This window comes from Gavia stellata, chromosome 11 (assembly GCF_030936135.1).
Source record: "Gavia stellata isolate bGavSte3 chromosome 11, bGavSte3.hap2, whole genome shotgun sequence".
NCBI lineage: Eukaryota > Metazoa > Chordata > Aves > Gaviiformes > Gaviidae > Gavia > Gavia stellata.
Window position 1 is genome coordinate 11900990 of NC_082604.1, and position 11551 is coordinate 11912540.

Here is an 11551-nt window from a genome sequence, read left to right on the forward strand (position 1 = left end):
TAAGAGGTGCATCCTGAGTTCTACAAAGCAGGTGTGATGCTCAGTTTCTGCAGTTTAAAGTTATTTAGTGGCTGCAAACCCCCAAGCACCATGTTGAAACAAAGGCTGAGGCAGGAATTTAATTTAAAAAGGACCAAATTTAGTTGGAATTCTTGAAAAAGACTATAAATATGATACAAGTATTTCTGCTTTTTTGAAGGGAAAACTTAACTGGGGCATAAAGGCAAGCTCAAGCAGCTTTTAAAAGTGTGCTTTTAAAGGAGTTAATAATTTTTACTTTTTTGTGAGCTGAACTTGGGGAAACATTAATTACTTCTGACTCTTGGCAAATCTGTAAGTTGTGGTAAAGGAACACAATGGAATTTGCTGCTGTCTGATATAGTTGACTCCAGAGTGGACATTATTGAACACAGTTAAAAGAACATTCTCTGATTTAGCTTTAGTTATATCTAAACTTTTAAGTGGTTTTATTCAAGTAAGATTGCCTTGTATAGAAATTGAAGTGTCTCCCCATGGCTTAAAAATAAGAAGTTAGTTTGGGAGGGTTTTTTGCTTCCAAAGATAAGTGTGTGGGGGTCATGGCAGTTGTCAGACATAATTAATTGCATATGCTTATCAAGACAGATACTCAAAGGGAAAGTTAGTGTGTTGTATTTGGACGTCTTCGACAAAGTCACTGTCACTGCATCAGTAGCAGTTTATATATAATGACATGTTTTCCTTACAGTCCTGTAACCTCAGATTTCTGAGGAGTGCATTGTCTATGCGGAATCTGAAATGACTGCATTTGGCCATTTGTAAGCTAAAATGGCAGTATTGCTATCTTATATAGCACTGTAGTAATCCACCTTTGAACATACAGATGTAGCATCTTTTGGAAAAAATTGGTTTCTTGCGATTTGTTAACTTGCTTTAAAAATGCATGTCACAACTTCCAGTTGAAAAAGTCTTAAGTTTTCAAAAGGTTTCTGTGGCAAGCTTTCCAACAGATCTCGCTGCTATGGGACAACTGCTTCTTTAGATTCCCTAAGAATGTTTGAAGGTCTTATGCCTATGACTAAATTGCCTTTAATTGAAACACTCAGTAGAAGTGAAAGTTCAAAGGTTGTGTTCTGTAAGTTCTGTTGTGAGGTTTAGGCACCTGTATGCACTTGCTTATTGTGATCATTAAGCATTAATAGAAGTTTTGGTGTCAGATCATTAAATTTGATTTGAAATAGAAGATTGTTTGAAGATTGTTTGGTATTAGAACTACTGGTGAAGAAAACGGGCAAAATGCATCATCCTGTTGACAAAGCTCTTTATGCTGTAGGCTTATAAACAGCCTGTTTCACCATTTGACCAGTCTTGCTTGATTGAGCGTTATGTTTCTCCTAATGCATTGTTCAGATGATGCAGCCTTCTGCACTGTTACTTGCAGCCATTCTTTTTGTCTCCATTGTTAATGATCATTGCTTTCACCAGCCACACTGGTATTTCTGCATTTGATGGTGATAATGGTGTATATGCTTCTGATCAGGAAAATTCCGGCTATGAATGTAAAGTAGCTGCCATAAATGAGAAACTGGGAAATGGAGGTGGGGGAGGAAGGAAGAGAGGGAGTCAAAACCAGCTTTTCCTGTTAGGTAATAACTTAAGGGGTGTCTTTCCACTGCCACCTTCCCTTCCCTGTCACCTATGCCCCAAAACGGTCCCATCTTGGAAGGATTCAAGAAGTCTGGCTACTTGACTTGATACTGTAGGAAGTCTGCAGTTGTAAAAGGAGGGGAAGAGAATACTCTGTGCTTCCTCTCCCAACCACAATAAGGGAGGAGGACAGCTGCCCTGCACTTCCTGGTTCTTCTCTGAAAAGGTGAAAGCTAGAGACTTGGACCTCATTCAGTATGTAATTTTAACCTTTAAATTTAGAAATTTAATGGGGAATCATGAGATTAGTTAATTTTCAGAATTACAGTGACTTAAAGATGCATCCAATGAAACTATGTAACTTAGAATTACCTTAGTAATAGACCCATAGATTGCCTTTCAGCTTGCTTCCTGCTTCTGTTTAGAGTATTTTGAAAATAAACTAGTGAATATTAAGCCTTTAAATAAAAAAAAAAAAAACCCTTGAGTAATAGGTGATGGTCTTTCCCTTCTGCTCTATGAAAATATTCTTAAAATTATTGCAGAAATGCAAAATTGGCAGGACTAGAGGACAAATAGGTTGTAGAAGCTACTGCCAGTTCACTTTAAAGGAACCTGTTTTTTAAGTAACTGTCCTAAGCTAGCCCGTTACCTAATATCTTCCCAAAGGCTAATCTTGGAGTAGAACCCTGTTTTGGAGGAGAGTAATGTAGCTTACCTGGGTGCTGATATCCAGTCCCAGACCTTTTGAATCTACTACAACAACAGTTAAAATTGTCTGAATCACCAGTGCAACAAAGTTGTTGAAGCCAAACATCAAAGCATAACGTTCCATGCTTAGATTGACAGCAACCTGAAACCTGAAAATGAATGTACAGGTTAACTAAACTATGGAGAATGTAGACACTGGCAATTTACTTATGGGAGGAAGTTTGGGAACAACTTCATGTGCACAGTGGATCCTTCATAGGATAAAGCCTCTTCACTCTTGGCTATTAAGCTGTAACAGCTTCATTTTGGCAGCAAGCCCTTGTTTTTCTGGCTTTGGCACTTTTGTGCATCCTACTTGTTTTTTACTTATTTGAGTGGATATTTTTGCTAAATAAAGACTTGTGTATGTTCATTTGATCATTTAGAGAATACTTGTACATAGATAATTGAACAGCTAAATGCAGAATAAGGTAGTTTTTGACTTGGACTAACCTATTAAAATGGTTAGTTCATGTAATTTTAAGCATACTTTTATATAAGCTAGAAATAATATGTGCTGCTGTCATGACCTATTTAAAAATCTTATTTCTAGGGAAACTTTCAGTAAAATTATGATAAATTTAAAAATGTGACACTTACTGATTTAAATCAATTTAATTAGAACAGTTGTGTATTATACTTACGTTGCTATTGTTATAAGAAGCATATAGCATGCTTTAAACACAAGGTAACCAGCATAACATGCCCAGATGTTGTCAGTAAAGTGCATGAGAAACAAAGAACCAGCGTCCATTGCAGAGAAAATTCCCAAACCCAGTTCTCCAGAAAGATCCCAGTTTACTTTGACATATCCAACTGCCATGGATGTTGCTGAACCTAAAAATTTAAAAGTAATAATTAAAACTCTGAAACATTATCATCCTTCTAGAGCCATTGCATAACTGTGTAAACGGATCATGTCAAGAGCTCTTGAGACTGTTACGGCCACAATGGGCTTTGATAATGGTGTGGATTATATTTTCTGTTAGTGGTGCGGGAGTCCTCTATCTATTTGGGGTGTTTTCCTTGCTTACAGAGCCTTTACAGACTGAAGTACTCTGAGAAAGTGCCTCTTGCCTAAGGCTGGAGGCAATAGTGTACAGTCTATTGCTGTTTTGACCACTGTGAGCCAAGAGACGAGCAATCCCACCAAGTATTTTCTGCCAAAATATGCATAATGGAGTTAAATTCCTTCATGTAAAGATCTTTTGAAATGAAAATCTGTTGCACTCCTTCATGCTTTGTTTTTTTATGAAAGCATCTTTTTCAGTTTCTGGTGAAAAATCTTACAAACTGCATTTGTCAATGCCTTATTGACCATCCCATACAGTAAAAGCCCATATTTGAGCATAATATGTTATAACAAAATCCGGTGCCTTGATTTTTTTTTAATCTCTGCAATAATGATGAGGTTTACTTTTCTCCCTATCTCAGTTCTGGAAAAATACCATCTACTGGTATAAGAAGGTTATCCAGCTATGTTTCTTCTTTTATGCTCCTTGAGCACAGAGGCTCCTGCAGGTTTAAGAAAGCTCTTTGAAACATAATATGCTGAGGTTAGTAGCTCAAATGCAAAGACAAGTCTGTATAATGTGCCTGAGAAGGCACATTATACAGCAGTGAGTTATTGGAGTCGGGAGAGTACCAGTTGCTGAGATGTTTTCAGGCAGGCTAGCACACCAGTGCAAAATTGAACTTCATTTGCTGGTTGCATGTGCTCTTCATTAGAATTCAAAAAGTCATAGCAGGCCTACTCCTTTGGTCCATCACTGCTATAACCAAGAGGTTCCTGGTACTGTGAGTGTTTTCTGTACTCTGAAATAGTATCAAGTGCCAGAGGGTGTAAAAGCAAGAAAGCCCTTGGGAATACGGTTCAAACCAGTAGTCTGAGAAGTTTTGGGGTAGCTTCAGTAAAATGCATTTTCATGTTGATAGCAGGGAGGAAGAGTAAACTGAGAGTTTCCTGTAGAAATGTGAGATAAAGCTCCTGGTATGAAGGAAGAGACAGAGCTGTGTAAATGTCAGCTTGAAAATGAGGCTCCACTGGTACTACACAGCTATTTAAATGAAGAAGTTGCACTTTACCCATATGCCTTCATTCTGCGGCCAAAGAGGAATATCATTTGGATGGACTAAGTAACTGTAATGAAAATCAGAATGGCTGAGGTTGGAAGAGACCTCTGGAGATTGCCTAGCACTGCTAAAAGCAGGGTGAACTAGAGCAAGCTGCTCAGGATGGTGTCCAAGTTTTGAACACCTCCAGGGATGGAGGGTCCACACCTCTGGCCAATCTGTTCCAGTGTTAAATTTCCCTTACAATAAAAATGTTCTTGTACATGTGCCCCTTGCCTCTTGTCCTGTCATTAGGCACCACTGGGAAGAGTCTGGCACTGTCCTCTTACTCCTCCCCTTCAAGTATTTATGCACGTTAATAAGATCCCTTGTTTTCTTAAGGCTAAACAATTACAGCGCACTCAGCCTCACCTTGTATGTCGCATCCAGAGGCAAACTAATTGACCAGGATACAGATGCAGTCACAGAGAATTTGTTCAGGAGCACTCATCCTGAAATGATTTTCAGTCCCCTGCCTAAGCAGACTATCTAGAGCAGTGTATCTCTTAATATGCTCTTTTTTAATTTTTAAACCACCTAGCTTAGGGTGTATTTGAGGGAGGAATAGGCAAGGTGTCATTGCACAGGGGTTTGGAACTGCTTACTTGGGGTTAAATTCATGGTCTAAACCGACCTGTGAACTTGAACTCTTAAAACAGTTCAGTGGAATGAGGGTCCCCAACGAAGGAAAAGTTTACATATTTTTTAAGATTACTTTTGAAGACCCCACTGATAAAGTTGTACAGTAAAAACACACTTTACATGCTACTTGAGTGTTATATATTGAGGCTGTTGACCTTGGTCCTCATATGAAATAAACAGAAAGACACAAAAGGCGTTGCTGAAGAATGCTATCAACACAGGATGGGTTAGCAGTAGTTGCTAATGATCTTTTACTTACCTAAAAAAGTTGCTATTGCTTCAACAGCTCCATTGTACACTGCAGAGCTGTGAGAGGGGGCTTTGAAGTCCCACAGCACTTGGATATAATTCAGAACCTGGTTGAAGCCTGCTGTAGCCAGAGCCCACCACAGGGACCAGTAGAGAAGTTTCCTAGAGCTGTAGCAATCCCTCAAGTCCTTGCTCAGCTGCACCAGCACTCTGAGCACGTGATTCTGGGGCTTGGCATTATCAGCCTGGTGTTCAGGCGTTGGTCCCCTGTCAGCAGATACAGAGCCTTTGTCCTCTTGACAGCTCGATGGCCTGTCGGAGCCAGCTGTAGCCACAACTTTATCTGGTCCTGGGAGAGTTTCTGAGACATCTTTCCTGTGGAAGAACATACTCTTTTGGGGCATTGGGAGGAAAAACGAACACACAAATGCCAGGGACACGGAAGCCAAAGTAATGGCGTTAAGGTAAAAGTAGGATACATCTGCTAAGGAAACCAGCAGCTGTCCCAGCACGGCGGCAACGGTGGCTGCAACAAGAGTGATGCTTCTGCAATAGCTCGTCACTCTCTGATAGTGATCTGCGCTGACGACACTGTAGATGTAGGCGTAATAGGCGACCTCGGTGGCTGTCACCATCCCGTAGAAGAATTCCACCACCTGCATGGCCGCCACTCCGTGTGCGAAGAGGAGCAAGAGCCACGTGATGATGAAGCTGATGCCCTGGAGGAGGAGGATGGGCTTGTAGCGCACATAGTCTGTAATCAGGAAGACTGGGAAAAGGAGTGCAAGGTAGGAGTATGTCCAAACTGGGAAAACATGTTTGGTAACCTAGAAGAGAATAAAAGAAGAATAATTTTTTTAAAAATACATTTAAAATGTTGGTTTCAAAGCTTTGTGATGATGGTATTGAAGGAAGGTAGTTGCGGTGACAGGAAACATTGACTTGTGCGAATCCTCAAGCAGACTTAAACTGCTTTAGATTACAAAACTGTAGTTTAAGAGGCAAAGATAGTGATGCTAGGCTCTACTACATGAACAGGTAGATTGCCTTAAAAAATAATTCTAGTAAAGGCCTATGAAGAAAGCAGATTTTAATGTGCAGCTGTTCAAAGTAGTTATAATAGCATTCATGTCAGAGGAAAGTCTGTCTAGCACCAAATCCTATTTCCCACAGTAGCTGAAAATGAACAACCATTTAGTTTTAACTTTTACATGAGTTATTGTATACCTATGGTCACCTCTCTCCTTTGTTAGAATTGGAAAAAATGTATACGCCTCATGATGGGGGAACTGGAACTGTGTGTAGTGGGCGTGTAGCTGTTGCTACGCTATCTTCACCTTCTACGTTTTCTTCAAATTTAATGTGTAAGAAGCAAACAAGTCTTTGGAACAGTATTTTGGTAAGTTTCAGTTGGCCTTCAATGCATAGATGGTCTGAAAAGAAATTCCTCCTCTCTTTCTAAAACGGATCTGCATTCAGGTTGGAAGGTGCTGTCTACTGTCAGCACTAAAGCTCAGTGCTTGCCCCGGCACCTTGAGTACAGCTGTGGCAGGGGCATCCCCTTCTTTTAGATACAATCATCGCAAAAGGTCACTTTGTGGAGGTCTTATCCAGTAATTGCTGGACCTGCAAGGGTATCTGTTCATGATCGCTTGTTCTCTGCTTAAGAAATTAGACCAGAAAAAAATTGTTTCAAATGCTGGAGGAACAGTAGTAGGTGGTTATCTTTTTGCTTCTGAACTGGTACTGGAATGAGTTGCATGGTGAGCAGCAGGTTCACTGTATCTTTCTGGGTGACTTCTTTTTGTTTCTCTGAAACTTAATTCCAATTTTTAAGTATTTGACTGAAACTTACGGAGTTAGCTCACCAGAGGTGAGTTTGGCTGAAAAAGCCACTATCTGTACTACACTTATTTTGGAGTTAAGGATGATTGCTGAAATCAGAATTAAGGCGCCCTATCATGCTATTTGTGTATTTCATGTAAAAGAAAATTTCCCTTTGTGGCTAAAAAATAAAAAAAAGGGGGGAAGAACCCAATAACCTGAACCACAAATACCTTTTCTTCAGAAGAAACCTTGGGTTCATATTATGCTATCAGATTCTGCCTTAACATTTGGTACTGCTCATCAGGAATAACTGTTCTTTTTATTAGCTGTATGTGGGAGTACCAAGCTTGTGTTTTCTAATTATACCATTAGCTCCATGATTCAGCCACTTGCTAACTATGTCGCCTTTTGTTGGGAAGCGCACTCGTGAAGCAGCCAGTGCTGAATAGAAGAGCAGAGCAAGGAAACTTGCAGTGCATGCTTTTGTCAAAAAAAAATAAATATATTTTTGCATGTGAATCTGACCTCCAGAGGCTAATGAATGCATAAAACAATCTTGTAATGTAGGTAATACTCTAACAGTTCATAAGGGGGAGTCTGCTTGGTTTTCTTATGATTTGCAATCACTACGTCACTGTCAGTGTAATCAATTCCCCAATAAGTATAAATAAATCTTAGTGTTACTCCTTCTCTGGGGCTCTAGGTGGGGAGAGGAACTAGCTGACCTGATTTTGCTGAAAGTATCCATTTCTTAAACAACTACCAAAGTGGTTTCAAAGTCTTAAGAATGTAGGGACTTCAAAGTTTTGACCGTCTGCAAAAGAGGTGAGTCCTTACTCTTTTCCAGAAGTGTCTTAAATATAAGTCTCTCTGGATAAAATACACCTGTATTATTGAACACTTTATCTCCCTTTCAGTTATTGCTGTAAGACTTAATGTTTTAAGCATTTTAATTATTACATAAGAGAATAGTTACATACCTCTTCAATCGTTAGGTTTTTGTCTGGTCCGGTTAGATAAGGAGTGAGAAAATATTCCGATGGCCTCATTGTGGAGAAAAATCCATTCATACAGATGATCACCGTGGGATAAATCCAGCTGTGGCCTACGGCTCCCTTCCAGCAATCCATAGTCTACCTAAAAGAAAAGGTAGTGAAGAAACGAGCACACCAGGGATTTGTAAAAATGCTCTTGACAGCTGGTAAAAATTCATTTGTAAGTTTACTTTTTAACTAACCCCACTTCAGCTAATGTTTCTTTCGCTAAACCTGTCAGTGATCACATATGCTGCTTGTAAATGAACAACTTGGATCAAGGTGCATTGGTGGTGGCAAACTCCAGACTCTGTATCATCTATCAAAGGTTGTTCTTAATGACGTACTTAGAATTGAGTGGATGTATCATAGTGGAAGAATAAAGTTCCATTACAGTCTCATTTACGAATAAATGAGTGGACAAACTATGAGATTAAAGCTCATTCTCAGCATGCTCAAGGAGGCTTTTTTCTGTTGATTTGCAGCCTAAGAGCCAAGTGGAATAATAGAAGTGCAAGCCTTTTTGTAGACAGTAAAAGCCACCAGCCAGCTCACAACCCATTGTGAGCTCGGTTTCTTCAAAAGGCTTTAATACTTGTCATATTTCTTGCACTCCATTCATTTTGAGTGGGTAAATAAAAATGCAGAAACTATCTGCCTGTGGCACCTGCTCAAACTTAAAAAAGAGGAATCCTGATTTCACTTTTGAAAGTGATCGGAAGGAAAAGAATGGGACTTGGTTTTGCTGCCAACTACAGTGAAGAAATAAGTGTAAAGCGATTTAGTGTTTTAAAGCTTATTTTACTTGTTTTGCTTTAGAAAGCCAATTCCGCTGTTCCTGGAAAACAAGTGAAACAATGTTCTTAAATCATAAAAGGACGAAAGCAAAGCACTGACTAATGTTTAATCAAGCTATTACAAGCTATTTCTTTTAAATTTTTGAATTCCATTTTATAGCAGGCACTTTATCAAAAGTGCTTCTGCTTGCACTGTGAGATTATATTTATTAAAACTTAGCATAAACAGTATGTTATTAAGGTAGTATTTCTGACCTCAGAGGAAGGTTACAAAAACCAACCCTAACCTTGAAACTTGGTTTCAAATGATTGCCTCTGACTATCATCTTACAAATCATTGTATCTATAAAAAATACCCTGTATTATCCTTAACTCTTACTATCTGCTTTAAAATCCTTTCATATCTTTTAAAAATAAAAGTATTTTAAACCCTGGACTGATCAATGGAATTAACATAAATCTTACACCCCTTCTAAATGCACTGAGCAAGTGAATGGCCAGCACATATTCAAATAACTCTGAAGGTAATAAATTACTTGTCAAAGCTGTGGCTGTGGTGCATTTGCTGTGGATTCATGTACAGTTTCCTCCTAGGATGACTCTGTCTTGTAGAAGAGAAGTTAGAAACCACCCTTTAGGACTGGAGGTAGTAAGAAGTTTCTGTGTCTTTTCCTAGAAGTTCTTGCTAAACTTGATAAATGTTAACAGAATTTAAATAACAATAATAATTCATCACAGCTCTTCTTGCTTGCAGAACTTGTCCATGGAGATTGCAGGGGAAGCTTTCTCCTTTACAGGTTTTGTCAGCAAGCTGAGTTCTAATTTTAAGATAAAGCTTTAGGACTCGGCAGTAGCTAATGATTAATAAAAACTGACATAGCAAGAAAGCAATCACTTGATTGCATTTTTGTGTTAATAAATACTTTCTAAAGCTCTGGTCTCTGATTCATGGATAAGGCACAGCACCCATTTTGGGCTGGCGCTGACCCTGCCCTGCGCACAGCGCAGTGGCCTCTGGGCTCATGGGGTCTCCGCTGACTGTCCTGGCTTTGCTGGGGGGCGGGGGAGGTAGGGCATCAAATACCACATACTATTAGTTGGCCAGGAATTAATTCTCTATAAGGACCAATCTGTCACTTAAGGGGGAATGGACAAGAAGATAAGAAGCTTCTAAATCTAGCTGCTAAGCTAAAACATCAAACCAGAACTGCTTCAGAGAAATGCTGCTGCTTTGCTTTCCTTTACCCAATTTTTTTCAGATTGGACTCCCTACTTCTTCCAAGGTTCATCAGAGGAGGGAGTTGACCCTGGAGCCTGTTGGTGGGATGTGTGTGGACACCGGGAGCAAACACTGTGGCCCTGGCAGGAGGGGCCCCACGTGCTGCCTAGAGCACCTTTGTGAGGTGGACAGAGCCTGGTCTTTTTCCACAGGTATGGAAACTCCTCACACTGCTTCTAGTGTGTAGTGCAGCCAGGCAGGCAAGTGTTTAGAGAAGCCAGACTTGCCTCTGCCTCCATGTTTCCTTCTTTTCCTTTACCAATGGCTTCTGAGAAAGGAAAAGAACCATGGGGAAGATGCTGCTGCGTAGGTCTGCTGGCCTGCTCAAAGGTGGCTGCTGACTAGCATTTCTCTGGTAACCCACGCAGGGCTTGGTCTAATACCTGCTGCCTTTGAATACAAAGATACAATTTGTTTGCTGCCTCATTGGCCAGAACTGGCTTTATCAGTTTGCTGGACTGTAAATTCATGGAAGACTTGTGCCCCAAACCACCGTGTTTCAAAGGCAGATAGTGGTGTATAGATGGGGTTGTAGCTACAGGGAGCAATGTGCTTAGTTCTGGGTTTTCATATTTACGTGGAATCCTTTGGCATGCTGGGAGAAAGATAAGCACTTAATACTAAAAGCTGCAAGAAGAGGCGGATTTGTTCAGTTTCCTTCTGCAGATCTGGAGAGCCTGTGGTTCCAGCCTTGCCTGTAACCTGCTAAGCCTTAACTATCTTCTCTCCAAAGAGTGTGTGTGTGTGTATGTCCATAAACACACAGGGGGATGTGTGCATCTTACTGTTTTGGATGAAATCTCTAACTCATTACTGGGTTAATTCCGATTTGCAGCTGAAAACGCAGGGTAACATAAAGTCTTACCTTTCTCTTGCTGTTTCCACCTTCGATGCATCATGTCCTTCCTAACACTCTTACAGAGCTGCCCTCTTCCTTCCCTATTCCTTGTTGTGTCCCCCTGCCCCCAAATGCTTCCCCCAACTCCCAACCTTAGAATCTTTCTTTTGGAAATTTGAGAGAATAGGAATAATTTTTTTTTCAAGTCTTATCTGTTTTCTGAAGATAGCATTCCCTACAGCTGCAAACCAATTACATTGTGTCTGCTTGGTTTCTTTGCTCTTTAGTGGCATCCCATATACACGGAAGGCAGTGAGCTCCAACCAGTTCAGAACAGAAGAATTTTTATGGTTATTTCTACCAGTTTTTCTAGCTCCTTTCCTGCAGCTTACTACTG

At 40.1% G+C, this 11551-nt stretch overlaps 1 protein-coding gene across 1 annotated transcript; it reads right to left on the reverse strand.

Moving 5' to 3' along the window:
• Positions 1-1441: 1441 nt before the first annotated feature.
• Positions 1442-8336, reverse strand: SLC19A3 (solute carrier family 19 member 3). The gene is made up of 5 exons (XM_059822784.1): positions 8187-8336; positions 5390-6206; positions 3021-3213; positions 2345-2486; positions 1442-1564 (listed from the first exon to the last, which is right to left on the reverse strand). Exons 1-5 carry the CDS (start codon positions 8334-8336, stop codon positions 1442-1444), a joined length of 1425 nt encoding a protein of 474 aa, XP_059678767.1.
• Between the last annotated feature and the right edge of the window lie 3215 nt (positions 8337-11551).